The sequence below is a fragment of the Lynx rufus genome, unplaced genomic scaffold (genome assembly GCF_022079265.1).
Source record: "Lynx rufus isolate CCGP_SWC_20201006 ecotype Redwood Valley unplaced genomic scaffold, mLynRuf1.p SCAF_8, whole genome shotgun sequence".
NCBI classification, from domain to species: Eukaryota; Metazoa; Chordata; class Mammalia; order Carnivora; family Felidae; genus Lynx; species Lynx rufus.
Window position 1 is genome coordinate 62,928,805 of NW_025814896.1, and position 20,687 is coordinate 62,949,491.

At 51.1% G+C, this 20,687-nt stretch overlaps 1 protein-coding gene and 1 long non-coding RNA gene across 4 annotated transcripts; one reads left to right on the top strand and one right to left on the bottom strand.

Moving 5' to 3' along the window:
* Nucleotides 1–283: 283 nt before the first annotated feature.
* Nucleotides 284–12,680, bottom strand: HAAO (3-hydroxyanthranilate 3,4-dioxygenase). The gene is made up of 10 exons (XM_047069682.1): nt 12,601–12,680; nt 10,039–10,117; nt 7,420–7,503; nt 7,000–7,106; nt 4,003–4,092; nt 3,629–3,672; nt 3,215–3,360; nt 1,326–1,394; nt 1,057–1,139; nt 284–953 (listed from the first exon to the last, which is right to left on the bottom strand). The coding sequence occupies exons 1-10, from the start codon at nt 12,678–12,680 to the stop codon at nt 875–877; spliced, it is 861 nt and encodes a 286-aa protein (XP_046925638.1). The 3' UTR covers nt 284–874.
* On the top strand, nt 12,453–18,749 carry LOC124504257 (uncharacterized). 3 transcript variants are annotated; one of them, XR_006960357.1, is made up of 4 exons: nt 12,453–12,556; nt 13,082–13,280; nt 16,815–17,022; nt 18,228–18,749. It is a non-coding gene; the product is annotated as an uncharacterized LOC124504257 (long non-coding RNA). The 3 variants fall into 3 exon arrangements; XR_006960356.1 differs by lacking the exon at nt 18,228–18,749 and having other exon boundaries at nt 13,082–13,332; nt 16,815–17,126; XR_006960355.1 differs by lacking the exon at nt 18,228–18,749 and having other exon boundaries at nt 16,815–17,126.
* Nucleotides 18,750–20,687: the final 1,938 nt, after the last annotated feature.

Here is a 20,687-nt window from a genome sequence, read left to right on the forward strand (position 1 = left end):
GCCTCCAGGCCTCTCCCCTGTCCTGGGCTCCCATCTGGCCAAGGCTGAGGGAGACAGGCTGCGACCGCAGAGTGCAGGGTGGTAAGCCCACCAGCCTGAGCTTTGAATGCAGACAGGCCTTGCTTGGAAACAGAGCTGCTGGTTTCCCAAACCTCTCTGAGCTTCCTAGAGTATGGTGAGGATTCAATGAGATAATGTATGTAAAAACTTCTAGGGAATTCCCTAGCGCAGAGCTAACGTTCAGAAAAACATCTAATTTTTATCATTTGTTTGGATTATCTGCCCTGGGCACCAGGGCAAACTCGTTTTCTCATGGCCGCTTGGCCCTGCACAGGGGGCCTCCCTGGGACATTCCCGTGTTCTCCCTTCATTTCCTGCACAGAGCAATGCCCTGCTGCAGCCCAAGTTCGCGCCAGCCTCTGCCTTCACATCCTGGACTGTCAACCAGTGCCCCCCACCACCCCAGACACACACACACAGACACACAGTCACAGGAGCACACAAGGTCTGCCATTAGTGACAGTCTGTGTACATGCGGATACATGAGTGTCCACCAGGAAGCCTTTATTGAGGGCCTTTTTGGTGGCAGGCAAGTGCTGTGCTGAGCATGTGGGGACAGAGGGATGGAGAGGCAGCCCCGCCTCAAGGAGCAGACCAGCTAGCAGAACCGTGCAGGGCAGTGAGCAGAGAGCTGTTAGAGGAGAAGGGGTGTGACCAGCCCCCCAAGAGCCTGGCATCTCAGCTGAGAGGATGATGATGATGTCCAGGGTCCGGCTCCGGGACGCTGAGTGGCTCAGCAGTGGTACATGCAGAAGCAGAGAGGGCAGGAGACTGATGGTGGGGGGGAGGCTGTTTTGGGGCCACACTCAGAGGATCACCCCAGGGGCTTCTTGCGGGCAGGATCCTGAGTCACAGCCAGGGCCACAGAGCCTTGCCCTCGCTCCCAGGCATACCTGTGGAGACACGGGTGGGCAGGGGTCAGACAGGTGGGCCCTGAGGATCCCAGGGAAAGGAGCGGGCTCCCACAGCTAGGGGAAAGTCCTCCCGTGCACTCACGCATTCCCAGCTGGCACCAAGAGGCTGTCATCGGGGGCCAGGCTCAGGCGCTGTTCCCCAATTGTCACCACAGAGGAGCCCTCCTGGGAAAGAGGAGCAGGAGAACTGAATGGAGGCTGTTGGGCCTCAACACCTGTCCAAGAGTCCCTGAGTCTGCCTTGGCAAGGAGGCCCTGGGAGCTGCCCCAGGCTCTGGGAGTCCAAAGTCCAGGAGCAGCCTGTCCCCATGGGCAGAAGGATGTACCACCCTCTCCCAGGGGCCCCACTTGCCAACTGCCACAGCCACACATCCACGTCCTGTCTTGGGCCTTTGCTGCTGCCTTGTCCATGGACAATCACCTGGTAGGAAGTGACATACATCTTTCTGTTGCTTCTGCCCCACATGGGAGATGGTCTTGAACCTGGCCCCCGGACACCAGGCCCACAGCACCAGGCACAGCCTTATCTTCATGTGTAGAGCAAAGACCGGGACTCAGAGAGGAAGGCTGCTAGGCCCAGGCTTCCCTGCTGCATCCGTGATGAACAGAGCTGCCCACATGTTATCTGGGATCACACATGCTTGCCTTTCACACACACATGCACATCGGATTCCTCTGATGCCCATCACAACTACTGCTGACCCATGCGAAGGCATGACTGCCAGGGGCACACTTGGGACACACACACTTGTGTGTACACGGCCTAGTGTGGACTTATGTATCACACACACATAGTTCCCCAGAGTGCCCACCTCCCTTCTTCCATGAGATTCTGGCCTAAGAACGAGGAAGGAAATGGGTGGGGATGAACCTCTTTGGCCTGCATTCGCCTGGAAGCACACAGCTACTGTGCAGGCTGCGCTCCTGCTGGCCCAGAGTGGGACTCAGTAGATACCTGTCACCATAAACCGGAGCAGGTGGGAGCAGGGGTGTGAAAGAGGTGGAAGGCGGGGCCATGAGGCCAGTTGGTGCTGAAGGCCGTTGCCCTGATGGGCTGGGAGGGGCTTTGTGGTGTGCACCTGCTTTCACAGCCCCATGTAAGCTCAGGTGTCTGCAGGCCAGACCTTTCAGGGCAGGTCTGTATCCAGTGAGCATCTCTCCACGAGAATGTCTAATTCAAACAGCAAGGGATGTGCCAGTGGCAAACTGTAAAGCACAAGCAAGCACGAGCCTCCTAGCAGGTCTCCTCGCCTCCACGCTTGCCCTTGCCTTCTGATCCTGTCCCCACACAGTACAGTGATCTTTCTGAAGGGGGATTCGTCATCTCCCTGCTTTAATGCTTGGGGGAAGCTCTGTTGTCTCCAGGATAAATCCTTACACCTTGTCCAGCCCAGGAGACCTGTCAGGACCTGGGCACTGCTTGCTACTCCTGCCATCTAGCAATGGTGCCTGCTGCCCCCACTCCTGGCTCCTGCTGTCCCCTGTCCTGGCTCCTGCCAACCTCAGCTACTTGCAGTGCCAGGCTGTTTCAAGCTTCCATGCCCTTACTCATGCTTCTCCCTCACTTGGGATGCTCTCAGTCTCCCTTTCTTCCTTTTGCAAATGCCTAAATTTGCTTTAAAATGCAGCTTACACATCACCTCCTCCAGGAAGTCTTCCCTGACTTCCCTCCCAGCCTGGGTTCCACCTTTATTGTCCTATGGCTTGCTGAAGCTTCTCTATCAAATAACATACCACGTGATTATGGTAATTGTTGAACTTGTCTGTTTATCAGACCATACACTCTTCGAGGCAGTGACTCTAATTTTCCTACCAAAGCCGGACACATAATAAGCACTCAATAAATGTTGAATGAAAGAAGGCCAGCTTTGTTTGGGTGGGTCTCTCCCTGTCCATCACTCCACCCACCCCTCACCCCCCAGGCACCTCTCTTCCTTCTGGCTCCCCAGGCTAACACTGGCCAAAGGCTCAGGAATTCCTAATAGAGGGATAACTCTAAACCCTCAGGAACTAGTCAGTAGATGGGGCAACTCCTACTCTGAAGGCAAAGAAAGACTGCTTGAGACCATGTACTCCATTCATAGCAAAGTCATCATTCTCTGAGTCAAGGAGAAAACAGGAAGGCCTCTGTTCATGTCACAACTTCCCAAACTCTGTGTGAGTGTGTGTGTGTGTGTGTGATTAGTTGCCATTTCCTAGGGCTGCTAGGTAGATGTCCTGAGTGGCCCACGGCTTCATTACCTGTGTCTCATAGGTGTCCCCAAACAGGCTGAGGGGTGTGCCTGCCTGCAGCTCTCTGCGGTGGCGATCCAGCCAGGCCTCCAGGGACATCGGCTCCATGACAGATCGGGTGCTCAGGGGGAATGGCGGTTCCTTGAGCAGCTGGTCTGCACCCACAGCACAGCTGTGTCAGTGGCCTCTGGCCCAGCCCGCCCAGCCCCAGCAGGCCCAGGGGTCCCAGCTCTAAATCACCAGAAAGGGCTCTGGAGCCAGCTCAAGCCCCAAGCAGCCATGTGGAGGGTACTATTTGGTGCCATGATCTCACACTCTGGGTACTAGGCAGAGTCCTCAAAAGGAGACTGGCACTCTGGGCCAAGACCCATTCTACTCTGGGAAAGCAGAGAGGGAGGGGGAAAGGTGGTTCAGGGGGCTCACCAGGGATGGGCTCTCCTGTTTTGTGCTGCTCAGAGCTGAAGAACCTGCAGGGAGAAATGGGGAGGAGGAGTGGCCAGTGAGACACACATGTACACACATACTCGTATACTCTCAGGTGTGGGAGCCCACACCCTCGTAGGCCCCCCACAACTTGCTGTGGGTTCCCCTCGCTTCCAGCCCCATGGAGCACTCCCCTCCTCCCCCCCCCCAGGCCCTCCCACCCCAGGAGGGCCGACCTCCCCCACCAAATCCCAGGCATGATGGCTCCAATGTGGGGGCTACTTCTACAGAGTATCGCTAGGATGGGTCTGCCCTTCCCAGCCGGTGCAGGGGGCCTCAGAGAGCAAGATGCAGGGGCTGGGCTGGGGGCTCACTCCTGGATGATGGGGGCCAACTGTGTGCCAAGGTCCTCGCAGTAGAACCACTTCTCAAACAGGACGTCCGTGGTGTCCCCCACGTAGTACCTGCCAGAGCAAAGGACAGGCAACCCAGCTCCCCACCTGGATAGCCTCAGGCAGCCTGGCTCTGCTTGTGGAAGTCTGGACCCCAGCTAGCCCTGCAGAGCTAGCTGCCTGCTTCACCCTGTTAGCACACCCTAGTGGCCAATGCTTGCTTGCCCAAACCTGGCTCTCCCAAAAGCACCGTGTACCTCAAATTCCGGAGTGGGTATTATTGACCCCATTTGCCTTCCTGGTTCCCCAAACTTTACAAAATGGATAGGAACTGTGAGGCTCAGAGAAGCTGGGTAACTTGGCAAGGATTACATAGCATTACAAGATCTGAGAGTCTTAGAAACACAGAAAACATCAGTTACAAAGAGGAAGCCAAGGCTGAGCCTGAATACGGGGCCTGTGGCTGGATGCTCTGCCTGCCTGCTGAGCTCTAGATCAGAGTGCATGGAACCTTAAGAATCCAACATGCAGAAGATGCCCCCCAGATGAGGTGTCCTGCTCCTTGAAGGGTAATGGATGCCTTTGAGAATTGGAGCAAAGCACTAGACCTCTTCTCCAGAGGGAGGTCATTGTGCACAGGCACACAGTCTCTAGGAAACTCTTGGAAGCCCACCCAATCCCCAGCCTGGCTCGGTGAGCTCCTCCGCTAGCAGATGGGGGCTGTGCGTCAGGACCCTGTGTGTGCAGCACTTCCGCTGACCGAATGTCTAACCTCAGGCTCAGCTCCCAGGGCCCAGGCCAGCTCCGTCCACTTGTCAACCCCTCCCGAAAAAGAGAAGTGGTCCTGCTCATGGGACGTGGTTTACAGACACGCTGCATCCACCCCGTCTGGCACCTCACATTCTATCCTGGCATGGAGCTGGTCACAGGAAGCATGCCTTCAGAGTGGCATTTTAATGCTGAGTCCCTGGCTTTTACTAAGGGTCAAAAGTAGCCAGAGGCACCTGGCTAGCTCAGTCAGTGGAGCAGGTGACTTGACCTCGGGGCTGTGGGTTCGAGCCCCACATTGGGTGTAGAGATTACTTAAAAATAAATCTTAAGGGGAAAAAAGGCATCCAGATAAAATCTGTTACTGAATTTGCTATAAAAATGTTACTGAGGACACTGTCCACTCTGTCACTAAAGACTCCCTTATATAAAGCCCCATGTGAAAAATTATTTTGGAATTGAAAGGCAGGCCTCTGTTTCTACAACAGACCATTATGCAGTAGATCAGTATATGCAACCACTAACATTAAGGGGGTTTTTGTTGTTTTTTAGAGAGACAGCATATGCCTGAGCAGGGAGGGGCAGAGGGGGAGAGAGAGAGAGAGAGAGAGAGAGAGAGAGAGAGAGAGAATGAGAGTGAGAGAGGGAGAGAGAGAGAGAGAGAGAGAGAGAATAAAACAATTTTTTTTAAAATTTATTTGTTTTGAGAGAGAGAGCAAGCAGGGAGGGTAGGGGCAGAGAAAGAATCCCAAGCAGGCTCTGAGCTGTCAGCTTGAAGCCTGATGTGGGGCTGGAACTCACAAAGTGTGAGATCATGACCTGAACTGAAACCAAGAGTGGGATGCTTAATAGACTGAGCCGCCCAGGTGCCTTGGTTTTCTCTTTATTATTACTTGTTTTATTGAGATATCATTCACATAACAAAATTTACCCCTTTCCTGACAAATAATTTTAACTTTGTTTATTTGCTTTCTTTTACTTTTCCTGATTTCAAGACAGGTGATTAGAAAAAAGGGAAGCATTAAAAAATATCCATTGTAACAGAAAATACGGGGCAAAGTATCCTGATCTCAGGAATTTGTTGAGAAATTTTAATTTTCTTAATTAAAAAACAAAAAAAATAGTTTAGCTTTTGGACAAATCTGTGTCCTTCTGAGACACAGGCTGCATCAGATAATAACTAGGTGACTGATTGGAACCCAGTGGGAACTCAGCTATAGAAAGAGTGCCCCCCTCAGCACTGGTGTTTGTCCCTTCCTTGGTGCTTTTTTTAACTTTTTTCTTTCAGTTTTATTTATTTTATTTTATTTATTTATTTTTTAATTTTATTTAATTTATTTACTTATTAATTAATTAATTTATTTGAGAAAGAGAGAGCACAAGCAGGGGAAGGGCAGAGAGAGGGAGAGAGAGAGAATTCCAAGCAGGCTCTGCACTGTCAGTGCACAGCCTGATGCAGGGCTCAAACCCACGAACCACGAGATCACGACCTGAGCCGAAGTCAGATGCTCAACGGACCGAGCCACCCAGGCCCCCCTGTCCCTTCCTTGGTGCTTACTCACGCTCCTATCTAGATTGTCCTGACCCTAATTTCCTATTTCTCTACTATGTCAGCTCTTCCACTTTCTAGCAAACTCAACTTCCCTGTGCCCAGTCTCTTTGTCTATAAAGTACAGATGATAACAGTACCTACCCCATAGGATCCCTGGTGGGTTAGATGGATAAATACACCTGAAGCACCTGCCTGGTGCTCTAGCAAGTGTCATACACATGTTAGCACTGGTTGTGGAATGAGCTGGGGTAGAGAAATAAGCCAAGGGCATCCTGGCAGAGACTGAATACATCCTGGGGTTGGAGGCTGGGAGGAGCAGCAGTGTGCCTGGCTGCCCTGGCCAGGGGGCTCTGACTTTGGCATCCCCACTCCCAAATCCCTGCAGACCTCAGTGTGGGAAGCACAGGTTCCGGTCCCAGCCGGAGCCTTTAGGCTGAATGGGCTCCCAGGGGGTCAAGAGGGCATCCTTCCCTAACCCCATCATCAACTGCACGCCACCACCTCCCCTACCCTGTCCCCGTCAGCCAGCAAACACAGGGTCTGCACTGCTTCCACCCCTCTCAGTGGCCAGGAAGTGCTTTCTCCGGTCCGTCTAGTGTTCTTTCCTCTGCTGCTTGCCCCCTGTCTCTGCCCAAGACCCCCAGACAAGGCCCATTTACCTGAGCCCATCTAGCTCGGTTTTCAGCCGTCTCCGTTCAATGACCAGCCCCACAGTGTCAGCAAACCTCTGCGGAGAGTGGGGTACCCCAGCGGGCAGGAGGAATATCTGCAGTGGTGGGGACAAGGTGCCAGCAAGGATGCAATCCCCTCCCAGAGACCTTGATGCCCGCAGTGTCCTGGCCTCCCCAACCGACCCACAGGGTCCACCCAGCCCACCTCTCTGCCAGCCTCCAGCTGGGAACTGGAGGGAATGTCAGGCCTTACTGAGGATGCAAAGTTCACAGGAGGAAGGGCCTGAGGACCAGGAAGGGAGGCCGGACAAGGCAGGGAGGACACACTCCAACCAAAGTCAGGATGAGTGGACAATGGGTTTCTGCTCCGTGGTCCTTCACCACCCGTCCCCTGGGGCCCAGCCTCACTTCTCCCTGCCGAATGGTCACATCCCGGTGTTTTCCTCGCTCCAGGACTTGAAGAACCATGTCGCCCTTGAACTGGTAAAACACCTGTGGGACAGGACAGCAGACAGGCTCAGACCCTCCCCCATCCCTCTTCCAGGTCCTTGGCTGGAGTTCTGACCCGGAAACTTGAGAAACTTCCTGAAGACCTTTATGAGCAGTTCTGTCACTCCTGCCCCGAGCCCCCAGCCTCCCCTGACACATGCTACAGATGGGTGTGCTGGGGACACACAGGATCACATCTTGATATGCAAGTGATGACTGAAGTACCTGGGACAGAATAGCTGGTTTCTGGTGTGGGGGCAGGAGGCTGGCTGAGAGGCTCACTGGGGAATTCAGTGAGCCCTTCAGGTAAGGAGAAGCGCCCCCTTACTGTGTCCCAGGGTCTGTGCAAGCACTCTCCTATACATTATCAGAAATCTTTACCACAGCCTCCAAAGGTATTATTAGCCCCATTTTCTATAGAAAGGAAAAAAAGAAAAAGGCTCAGAGTGAAGCAACCTGCCCAAGGTCGCCTAGTTAGTCCTGGAGCTACACTTTGGACCTGAGTCTGTGTGTAGCTCTGGAGCTTGTGCTGGCTCCCCCGGCCACCTGATGCCCCCACACGGCGGGCAGGGCAGCGTCTGTTCAAATGCCTTTGGAGTTCGGCTGTGTAAACGGCCAGCAGGAAGCCAGGAAGCCTGCGGGGCAGGTGTCTGTGGGGATGGGAGCACTCACCTCCTATCTCCCTGGGGGTCCCTACTATGTTTTTTCTATTCCATCCTAAATTCCTAAATAATGTGTTTACTGAGATCACCCCAAGGCACGGGGAGAAGGAGGCAGGCATGTTTTTTCTCCACCAGTCCCACACCGCACAGGTGTTAAAAGCCCCAGCCAAACAGTTGAAGGGGTGTTATTAATAACTATTGTTATCATGTAACAATAGTTACATGTTATCATGTAAGCAGTTAGAGGTTCCTGTCACAGTATCTACTAAGAGAAGTCAAGGCAAGCGCAGGGAAACTAGAGAAACTTGCGGAGGTGGCGTCACCCCTCTGATGGGCAATCTGGCAATGGGCAGGGAGAACCCCCACCGCTCACACCCGTGCGCAGTGGCCTGAGGGGCTTCTGGGGATGCAGGACCCGCAGTGATGAGGGGCCTGAGGCTCACCGAGGCAGGCAAAGAAACCCTGCAACAGGCCTAGTTTCCCCCCTGGTGGCCACTCCCAATCCCATCCTGTCTTGTCCTGCTGCTGAAAAATCCTGCTGATTTTTCCCACAGACAGTTTCCCGTGAGGTGTGCTGAGAAGCAGGTGGCTAGGCTAGGAGAGCTAGGAGAGGTGAAGGGCTGGCCTGCTTTGCAAGGCTGCTTCTGTTGGCCCGGGGTCCTTACCCCCCTCCCTGCCCCCCCCAGGTGTTCTGTAAATATTTGTTGAGTGAAAGATTCTCCTGTGCTCCTTCCAGTTCTGGCTGTGGCCCAGAGGCCAGCAGTGGGGGTGGAAGCTGGACTCTGGACCTTGAACCCCCGCATCAGGGCCCTTAGGAGGTGGGTGGGAGTTCCCTATCCTGATCTCTTGTCACCAGAGATCCTGAGAGCTGGAAACCCACCTGTGTCCTTCTTTAAGGTGGCCCATCTTTTTCTTCCTTTTTTTTTTTTTTTTTTTTTTGAGAGAGAGAGAGCGAGAGAGGGCACTGGAGAGGGGTAGAGGGAGAGGGAGAGAGATAATCTTTTTCTTTTTAATTTTTTTTAATGTTTATTTATTTATTGATTTATTTTTGAGAGAGAGAAAGAGGGACAGAGTGCGCGTGGGGGAGGAGCAGAGAGACAGGGAGACACAGAATCCGAAGCAGGCTCCAGACTCTGAGCTGTCAGCACAGAGCTGGATGCAGGGCTCGAACTCACGAACTGCGAGATCATGACCTGAGCTGAAGACGGACGCTTAACCTACTGAGCCACCCAGGCACCCTTCATCTTTTTCTTTTAATTTTACTTTTGTTTGTTCACTTTCAGGTAGGTAGGCAGTACAGAAACACAGTTCAAAATTCAAGGTACAAAAGGGTATTCGGTGCAAATTACCCCCACCCAACCTTCCCCTCTGTCAAACAGCTCCTAGGAACTGATATGTCTTTGGCTCTCTAGATAAGGAGGGGGCCTCCCGGCCCCAACCCTTCCCGGAGAACTAGGCTCCTGAGACCAGAGTGGAGCACCCAGGTCCCTCTCAGCATGCAGGTCTCAGTTGGGAGGCCAATCTTTCATATTCAGATTTTAGGAAGAGGGGATCAGGACTTCCCACCTGGCACATGGACGGCCCCTGTGTCCAGGACCAGGGGTGATGCCCAATAGTTAGAGCCTCCCTCTCATACCCACAGAGTCCGGGCTCTTTCTGGGGGCTCCCCCAGCAGAGTTGGAGCAGGGAGCTGTTAGATGTGCCACTGTGTATCCCTAACTTCCAGGCAGCAGTTTTGTCCTGTGATTTCAATCAAGCCCCCTTCATCCATCAGCCATCTGACCAACCCCTCTCTGTCCACAGGCTCTGGCTCCTGCTTGGGAAGTGTCCCCCTCCTTCAGGGCTATTAAAAAAAGGGGGGCAGTAGAAGGCCTACCTCCTCACCCTCCTCGATGTGATAGTCCTTCCTGATGTTGGGGCCCCCGACGAACATGACTTTGAGCTGCTCCTGGTGCCTGCAATGGACAAGGGGGAGAGGTCCTGAATCAGCTCATGGGACAGGACAGGAGGGGTGCCGGGGCCTGTGGGGGGCCTGAAAGGAGCCTGGGTACACCTGGGAGAGGTGACAGGGCTGTTTCTGCATCACTGTCCCTGTAATCTCTGACATTTGTCCCCCTCCCCTGTCACCCCAGTATGGCCTTGTTTATCCAAGAGTGTGTGTATGTGTGTCTGAGATTATACATGTGTACCTGTGTCCTTCTGTATCTGTGTCTCGGTGTATTTGTGGGTGTGTCCCCAACATCCTCTGACCTAGTTGGGGGAGCAGCATGGCGGTGGTGGATCGATCGCTTCGTCAACCAGGATCCCTGGCCTTGTTCAAGATCTCCAATTACAGGAGAGCAAACCACAGGCACCACTTCCTGGGCCTGGGGGCAGTGGAGGGGTAAAATGACCTTTATCTAACCCCCTCTCCCCAAGCTGTCTGATTATGAGACAGACTCTCTGCTCCTGGAAACTGCTGGCTTGAAGCTGTGAGGCAATTAGGGAAAGAAGTGGAGGGGAAAGCTGGATGCAGATAGCCTGAGACTGGAAGTGTTGGGGGTCTTGGTGGTGTGGGCGTGGTCTTGGGGAGCAATGACAAGAAGGTGGAACCAGGTCACCCCAGGCCACAAAAGCTCAGCTAAGCAGTTTGATCTTGGCCTGAGGGGTGCCAGGGAGCCTAGGAAAGTTTTTCTTTTTCAAATCAACTTTGTATAATTTAGGTACATATGGAAAGTCCTTGAATGAGCCCACTCAAGAACTATTTCAACCCATCAGCCAGATCATGTCTCTCCTCTGCTCAAAACCCCCCAGCCATTTCATATGACCCCCTCCCCCACCTGACCCGAAATTCATATGTTGAAGTCTCACCCCCAGGACATCAGAATGTAACCTAATTTTGAACTAGGGTCATTGCAGATATAACTGGTTAAGCCACGATGAGGTCACCCTGGAGTAGGGTAGGCCTCTAATCCTTATTAAAAGGGGAGAGATTTAGACACAGATACATTGACAGGAAGAGTGCCCTGCGAAGATGAGGACAGAGATCAGTGTGACGCAGCAGAAGCCAAGGAAGGCAAAGATTGCCACCAAGCCACCTGGAGCTAGGAGAGGCCTGGAGCAGACACTTCCTGACTGCCCTAGCAAACACAGTGGAGGGCCCGCAGCTCTATTCCGCCCTGTGGCCCATTATGCCTGCCAGCCTCCACCCCTTGTCTGTTTGTATTTATTGGTTGCCTCCTCTCACCGAATGTCAGTGCCACCAGGAAGTGACTGTCAGTTTGTTTTCTGCTGCATCTCCAGTGTCCAGAACAGTACCTGGCATGTACTAAGTACTCAGTGAATACCTGCTGAATGAATAAAGGCAGGGCCTGCCTTTTGTGATTGTTAATACTGGGCTGTGTTGGAGGCCATGCTGGGGTGGGGGGCTGGAGGCAGGGGCAGTCGCTACCACCCAGGCTGGAAGGGACAAGGGTGGAGCCAGAGCAGTGGCCAGAGGGCCGGGGAAGAGTAGAGGGAGGCGAGACACCGTTAGGGCACACTGGGGGACCTACAACCAGGCTGCACAGAGATGAAGTGGAGGAAAGGGGTGAGAGCAACATCAGTGGTAGAAGACACGCTGCTTTGAGGGGGATGTTGGCCGTGAGCCGTGGCAATGCTGCACAGTGACCTAGAGCGTGGATTTCGGAGTCAAGCCCTTCCATGGGCTGGAGTCTGGATCCCATCCTGCACTAGCTGTGGGACACTGGGAGAGTTACCAGAATCCTGCCTCATGGAGCTAATGTGTGAGAACTACGTGAGAGGGTGTAAAAACACTGGGCACAGTGTCTAGCTTGTCAAAGTGTGTGACTGTGGCCATGCGGTTTGGGGTGCCAGGCCGTTGGGGATGTTCTGCAGACATGGGAGCGTCAGCGGGGAGCTGGGGAGCACACCAGGCAGGGCCCCAGGGCCCGGGAGGAGGGGAGGGAGGTGAAGGGGCCACAGGGGAGGGCCAGGTGGGCGTGTGTGTCCATCTGCAAAGAGAAGCCTGGGGAGAGCACCAAATCAAGATCCTCCCACAGGAGCTGCTCCTCTGACATCACCCTCTGCCTGCAGGTTCTACTGCAATTCTGAGGCATGGAAAAACCACCTCCCCAAACTTCTGAGAGTCACTGGGGGTTGGAGACTGAGCCCGGGGAAAGGGTGGTGAGGTGCCATCTGCATCTCTCCTAGGCTCAGTCACTCAGCCATCTTCAGAAGTCAAGGTCACAATCTCCCAGGCAGAGTCACCAGAAAGAGGAACAGATGAGGGCGGTGGAACCCGGAACAGCTTGCCCTCCCCCTCCCCTGAAGGCACAAGAGGATGGCAGACTTCTGGATCAAGGAACTGGGCACTGGAGGGTGAGGGATGCGGCGTGCAGACGGAGGAGGGAAAGGTGAGGGTAGAGGGCAGAAGGACGGGAGCGTCCCTGGGACTCACAGGAGCTTGTTGCAGACCGGGGGCAGGAAGGAGGCCCGGTTCTCCTCTACCCAAGTCTTCACCCTCACCGGACGCGCCATGGCAGCCCGGGAGCCCAATCTGGAACCGCGTGCACCCCGCGGGTATAGGAGGGGCTCGGCTCCGCCCAGCGGCCCATTGGCCGCATTGTTCCTAGGCGTCCCGGGGGTCAAAGGGCGGGATACCCTCCCACCCCCCGCCTCGCGATTGCACAGCGTCTGGGCAGCGGACCGCGCGTGGCCCCTCTCGGACTTTGGTCCCGGCCCCGCGCCGCCCCCCGCGCCTCCCCGGGCTACCTCTGCCCAGCCTCCGCCAGGCGGCTTCCTGGCGGGGGAAGCGGTGCGCGCGGTGGGGGCGTCCCTGCTTCCCGCCGGGTTGGGGGCTCAACCCCCTGCACGTGCTAGGGCGCCACGCATATCTCCGGGGCCTAAGACGCAGGATCGCTAATGTGCCCAGTCTCCAGTCCCCAGACTTTCCGCCTGGACCCCAGGGAGACCCCGAAGGACAGACTGTGATGGGAAGAAGGAGGATTTGAAAATCCGAGCATCTGAATTCGGAGGTTCTGGCCGAGGATAGAAGGCTCTGTTTCCGCATCCGAGAAATGGCAATGTCTACACAGCCATCCTAGGGTTGCACAGCGGCCACCACTGGCACCGACTGAGGTCAGCCCCTTTTCCCTCGAGGACGGCGGTGAGGCCAGAGTCCCCAGATTTAGTGAGTGCTGCTTGCTGGGCTCGGACTCACGCTGGGTGAGAGCGGAGAGCCGGGAAGGGACCGGCGCGCGACCCGGACCCGCACGCAGGTCCTACGTTCGCGGGTGGCCAGCAGAGCACCGACGAGGCGTCCTCACTGTTCTGAGCTCCTGCTGTGTCTTAGGGACATACTCAAGTCACATGACAATTCTGTGAGGGTTTTGCAGATGAAGAACCGGGCACTCGGTGTCCCAGCCCTCAGGAATCTCCGGGTCCGGGGATGGGGTGGGCGGACAAACCTGTACCAGTGCCGGCGGCTTGAAACCGGAGATCCGGGTGGGGGTGCGGGGCAGGGGAAGACAACAGGACACCTGCTCTCTTCTTTTTCCTTACGGACTCAGAATTCTTAGGAAAAAATGTGCTTTTGTGTTGGAGGAGGGTGAGGTGGGGAGGTGGTAGGTGGGGCAGGAGGAAAATAGCTCAGGCACTGACAGCAGAATCCAGATTATAGAGTTTAAGACGTTCAAACTCAGGCGCTTGGGTGGCTCAGTCCGTTAAGCATCTGCTCCTGGCTCTGGCTTTTGGCTCGGGTCATGATCTCACTGTTGGTGGGATAGAGCTCTGTGCTGTCAATGCAGAGCCTGCTTGGGATTGTCTCTCTTCCTTCCTCGCTGCCCCTCCCCCTTCTCTCACAATAAATAAATATAATTGAATTTAAAAAAATTCAAACTCCTCCTGCTCCTGCCCTCCTAGCTCACCTTGCCCCTTCCCTGCTGCCTGGGACCGGCTGTTTTTCTCAGCACCTTCAGACACACAGAATCCCCTGTGCAAATCAGACCCCAGTCGGAGAGGCAAGAAGGATGCCACCCACCTCTGATGGGAGCACCCCTCACCCCTGTTTCCTCTCCACCCCACCTCTTTTTCCCTCTTTCACCCTCCTCTTTCTTTTTAGTTATTTATTTTGAACTTTTTTTTTTTTTTTTAAATTTTTTTTAACGTTTATTTATTTTTGAGACAGAGAGAGACAGAGCATGAACGGGGGAGGGTCACAGAGAGGGAGACACAGAATCTGAAACAGGCTCCAGGCTCCGAGCTGTCAGCACAGAGCCCGACGCGGGGCTCGAACTCACGGACCGCGAGATCATGACCTGAGCCGAAGTCGGCCGCTTAACCGACTGAGCCACCCAGGCGCCCCTGAACTTTTTTTGATAAGCATGTTTTTCTGGAATACAGTTTGGCACCATGACACCTCAAACCGTATTCTTTGTCTGTCTTGTCTAGAAGTAATCCAGAGGAGATGTGAACAGTGACACTTGAAGCGACAGGAATCTATGATATATTAGGTTTGCTTTGGATGTTTGTTAACTGGATGGATAGGTAGGTGTGTGGATAAGGGCATGAATGAATTCACACTAAAAGGAAAAAAACTTCAGGAGCACCTGGGTGGCTCAGTCGGCTAAGTGTCCACTTCGGTTCAGGTTGTGATTTTGTGGTTTGTGAGTTTGAGCCCCTCTTCGGAGTACTGATAGCTCAGAGCCTGGAGCCTGCTTCTGATTCTGTGCCTCCCTCTCTCTCTCTGTCCCTTCCCACCCCCCTCAAAAATAAATATTAAAAAGAGATTTTTTTAAAAGGAAAAAAAATTTCAGCCCAACAGGTGTTCTGTTACATAGTACAAAGGAAAGAAGGGTAGTTATCCTGTGTTTTAACTTATGTAGTCAAATAACGTGAATAATTGAGGCTACAAGTGGAATGTTTGGGGTCTGAGCTATCTAGACGAATCCTAAACATAGGCTAAGTAATCTGCTATATGGTAACTGTCAACTAAGCCCTGTAGTTTGTGCTGTATAGATAATAATAATAAAAAAAACCCCACATCTGTTCAATTGGCAACCTTCCTAGTTTGAGTGTTGGGCACCATTTGACTCCAAAGTTTAGAAAAATGACAGTTCCCATTTTATTTGGGTGTTTTGGCATTGTTTAGTCACAGCCAGCCGGAATCCTCCTACATGTTGACCTGAGGGCTCTTTCTAGTTTCTAGACCTCTACCTGCAGTGGCCACCTCTCCCCTCTGCACACAGGAGCTCACTGGCACCACGGAATCAGAAGCAAACGGCATCTGCGCTGGGAACAAGGCTCCTAGAGACTGTCCTCCCTGCCAGTGCCTTGCTCTGGCCTCCCCTGGATGCCAGTGACTCCCCTGTCCAAGTCACTGAGTTCAGTAGATGCTTCTAGGCTTTGGTAAACCCGGCTGTTGATAACTGTCAGATCCCTACAATCTCCAGATTGACAGAACCTGTTGTTCCAGCCAATCCCTTTCCTGGCCCTCTGGGTCTTGCCTGTCTTTGCCTCCCTGACTCTCCCACTTTCCCACACTTTCATATAAGTCAGCAAATCTTTGAGAACAAATAGCCTTATGTAAATAGGAGGGCTAGATTATGAGCTGTATTGGTTATTTGGAAATCTATGCTCTGGGCCTGCTATCTCTTGAAGTTTTTTACAAGTCTGTTTTGAAATTTCTAGACATACGGTTGATTTATATTTGTTGTTGGCTTTTTTTGTGGTTGTTTGGCTATCATTTTGTTCTTCATTTCTTATTTTATTGCACTGTGGTGAGTGAAGATGGTCTGATTAGTATTTTTGGGTGGGGGGATGTGTTAATATTTCCTTTGCAGCTGAGCCTATGGTCAACTGTGTGAATGTGTATTCTTCTCTTAAAATGCATGGGTCACCTGGGTGGCTCAGCTGGCCAAGTGTCCAACTTCAGCTCAGGTCATGATTTCATAGTTCGTAAGTTCGAACCCCACATCGGGCTTGCTGCCGTCAGGCTGTCAGACAGTGCAGAGCCCGCTTCAGATCCTCTGTCCCCTCTCTCTGCCCCTCTCCTGATTGTGCTTTCCCAATAAATAAATAAATATTAACAAGAAATACAGTTTCAGGGGTGCCTGGGTGGTGCAGTCAGTTAAGCATCTGACTCTTGATTTCTGCTCTGGTCGTGATCTCGTGGTTTGGGAGTTTGAGCCCCGTATCAGGCTCTGTGCTAGTGGCGCTGAGCCTGGTTGGGATTCTGCCTCTCCTCTCTGTCCCTCCCCAACTTTTGCGCGCGCGCTCTCTCTCTCAAAATAAGTACACAAAAACTTTTTAAAAATGCAGTTCTGAATGTTTCTATTAGATCAACCTACTGTGTTACCCAAATAGTCATTATCCTTATTTTTAAAAACTGAACTGCTTAATATTTTGGTTTCTTAGAGAAGCACACTGAAGTCTCCAGGGTAGTTTTTGGTCAGTTTCTCCTTGTACTTTCAGCAGATTTTACTTTACACATTTTGAATCTATGTTGTTAGATGTAAAGAGCTTTAAGACTATTTTACCTTTTTGTTGTAGTGTTTGTCAATATGAACTATTTCCTCTTAGTTTTCTTTCACTTTGACTTCAACTTTATTATGTGAATATTAATCGATATGTTATTAATATTGCTATATCTTGATATGTTTGTATATTTTCCAGGTATTATAAGTGGATCAAAAAGAAGCCACAGGGCCTCTGGCTGGCCCAGTCAGTAGAGCATGCGACTCTTGATTTCGGGGTTGTGAGTTTGAGCCCCACGATGGGTGGAGAGATTACTTTAAAAAAAAAAAAAAGATGCCAGAGTAACTCCTTCGCTTCTCAAATCCATACCCCTTGCAGTGTGACTTTGCAACTCCTCCCATCAAAGGTGAGTGTGTTTTCTCACCCATGGCACATAGCTGGAGTTTAAAAATCTCATCTAGGGGCACTTGGGTGGCTCAGTTAAACATCTGACTCTTGATTTCGGCTCAGGTCATGATCTCATGGTTTGTGGGATTGAGTCCTGCGTCAGGCTCCATGCTGACAATGCAGAGCCTGCTTGGGATTCTCTCTCTCCTCTCTCTCTGCCCTTCCCATGCATGCACTCTCTCTCTCAAAATAAATTAATTAATTAAAAAAAAAATCTCCAGACTGAGAGCCTCTGTTATTTAATAGGTAGTCAACTCTTTCATATTTGTGTAATTATTGCTATGTTTGTACGTACTCCTGCCATCTTATTTTGGGTTTTCTAATTGCCATGCTGTGTTAAGTTTCCTATTGCTGCTAAAACAAGTTACTACAAACTTAGAGGGGCTTACAATGACACACATTTATTACCTTACAGTTCTGTACATGAGAAGTCTGAATGGGTCTTGTGGGCTAAAATTAAAATATTGTCAGAGCTGCATTTTTTTTCTGGGGACTAGAGGAGAGAATCTGTGTTCCTTTTCTTTCCCAGCTCTTAGAAGCCACCTGTGTTTCTAGGCTCAAGGCCCTTCCTCCATCGCTAAAGGACATCACTCAACCCTCTGCTCTCCTTGTCACATCTCTCTCCCTGTGCTGCTCCCGCCTCCCTCTTTCCCTTATAAGAACCTTTGTGATGGGGCGCCTGGGTGGCGCAGTCGGTTAAGCGTCCGACTTCAGCCAGGTCACGATCTCGCGGTCAGCCAGGTCACGATCTCGCGGTCCGTGAGTTCGAGCCCCGCGTCAGGCTCTGGGCTGATGGCTCGGAGCCTGGAGCCTGTTTCCGATTCTGTGTCTCCCTCTCTCTCTGCCCCTCCCCCGTTCATGCTCTGTCTCTCTCTGTCCCAAAAATAAAAATAAACGTTGAAAAAAAAAAAGAAAAAAAAATTTAGAACCTTTGTGATTACATTAGACCCACTCAGATAACCCAGGATAGTCCCTCCATCTCTAACCTCTTAATATAATCACATCTGCAAAAGTATCTTTCATCATGCAAGGTGACATAATCACAAATTCTGGGGATTAGGACGTGGAGGTCTTTGTTGGGGGGGTGGATGGGAGCGTGGGGCATTATTCTGTCTACATACATTCCTTTTCTTTGTGTTCTCTTTTCTTTTCTTTCTTTCCTAGTTTATCAGGATGCTTGTGGCTGCGAGTAACAGACACCCCAGTTAAACAGTGGCTTAACCAACAGGGAGTTAAAGAAAGGCTCAGGTAACTGGATACCCAGTGGGAGAATGAGCCTGTGACTAGTGGTGTCATCATGGACCCTGATTCTTTCCATCCCTCAGATCTGCTATCTGCAGCAACAGCTTCATCCCAAGGCTGCTTCCTTGAGGGGTCAAGGGATGTAAAGTATCCATAATTTTTCCTTTAGACCAGGGGTTCTCTACCTTGGCATCATGGACATTTTGGGCTGAATAATTGTTGCAGAGGGCTGTCCTTTGCACTGTAGGTTGTTCAACACTTCCATGGCTTCTCTCTACTACATGCCAGAGCTCTTCTCCATTGGGACAACCAAAAATTTCTCTAGACATTGCAAAAAGTCTCAGGGTGGGGAGGCAGGCAAAATTGCCCGCAGCTGAGAACCAGGTGTGTTTACTGGTGATCTAAGGCTCACATGTCCACACCTGAAACAATTATTGGGGCAGAGGGAGTAGATACTCTGATTTAGTTAATTAAGATTTGTACTTGAAGCTGGAGATGGAGTAGGCAGCCCCCAGAGTCTGTGGCCATGGGGGAGGGGTGGGATCCTCACACAAAACTCTGGCTCTTAACTGGAAAGTAGTAAATGATGCTTGGGAGATAGCTAGTCATGTCTATGAATCTGGCTTTTGATTATGTTTTCTTGGATCCATTTCTCCTTCTACATTCTATTCCTATGTATCTATGGGTTATTCTTTAAAGATATGCACTGATTTAAATTTGTAGATTTCTAATTATGTGTATTTTTTTTAAGCTTATTTTTTTTTGAGAGAGAGAGCAGGGGTGAGGCAGAGAGAGGGGGGGAGAGAGAATCCCAAGCAGGCTCCACGCTGTCAGCAAGGAACCTGAAGCAGGGCTTGAACTCATGAACTGTGAGATCATGACCTGAGCCAAAGTTGGGCACTTAACTGACTGAGCCACTCAGGTGCCCCAATAATGTGTATTGTTAAACAGCATCTATATCTACCCCTAGAACCTAAGACAAGAACAAAGGAATCTGGGCAAGTTTTAACTTCCTTCTGGAATTCCCTACTGGCAACTTCTTTGTTGATTTTGTTTAGATCATTATTTAAAAATTTTATACAGGCAATACTTAGATGTCTTAATTTTTTCCTAATGTATTAACTTGCTATTATTTCTTATATTCCATACATTTTGGGGGGAATTATTCTTTGTGTATTTGTGTGTGTGTGTGTGTGTGTGTGTGTGTGTGTGTCATTCTTCAGATCTGGGAAATTCTTGTGGTTTCTTTTTTAATTTCTTTTTAACATTTATTCGTTTTTGAGAGTGAGAGAGACAGAGCATGAGTGGGGGAGGAGCAGAGAGACAGGGAAACACAGAATCAGAAGCAGGCTTGAGGCTCTGAGCTATCAGCCCAGAGCCTGACGTGGGGCTCGAACTCACAGACTGTGAGATCATGACCTGAGCCAAAGTTGGACGCTAAACCGACTGAGCCACCCAGGCACCCCTTGTTGGTTTGTTTTTTTTTGTTTCTCATCAATTCTATTATCAGTTTCTGAAAAATTTTTTTGATGAATGTTAGAACTTTTAGATCTTATCTGCATGTCATTGAACTTTTCTTTCTTTTTCCCATTTCCCTTTGTTCTGCATTCTGGGAATATTCTGCCTAATCTTCCAGTTTACTGTTTTTCTATTTAGTTGTAGTATTCTACTATTCAGCTCATCTGCTGAGTTTTAAATGTCAATGCTTTCATATTTTTTATTTATAAAGACTTTATTATTTAAAAAAAAATTTTTTTTTAATTTTTGAGAGAGACAGAGACAGAGTATGAGTGGGGGAGGGGCAGAGAGAGAGAGAGACCCAGAATTTGAACCAGGCTCCAGGCTCTGAGCTGTCAGCACAGAGCTGGATGTGGGGCTCGAACTCAGGAACTGTGAGATCATGACCTGAGCCGAGATCAAGAGGAGGACGCTTAACCAACTGCACCACCCAGGCACCCCTAGAACTGCATTTTAAGAGAAGAGTACACATTCACAAAAGTTGACCATAGGCTCAACTACAAAAGAAATATTAACACATCCTCCCTCCCCAAAATAATAATCAGACCATCTTCATTCATCACAGTGCAATAAAATAAGAAATGAAGAACAAAATGATAGCCAAACAACCACAAAAAAAGCCAATGGAGGTAAGAGAGGGTGTCTTCAAGGATGGGGGTGGGGGAAGCAGGGACTGCCGGCCTGCCTGTGCTCCCCAACTCCACACCCTGGGCCTTTCCCTTAGCTTCCCTGTCACGTAGGGCTTGGCAGTTTCCTGGATCTTGCAGAATCAGCTTTAAAGTGACCCCATCAGAGATACCAACACCAGAAGCTGTTGTGTCCTCTCAGAGGTCAGAGTGTCTTTTTTAAGTTTTATTTATCTTG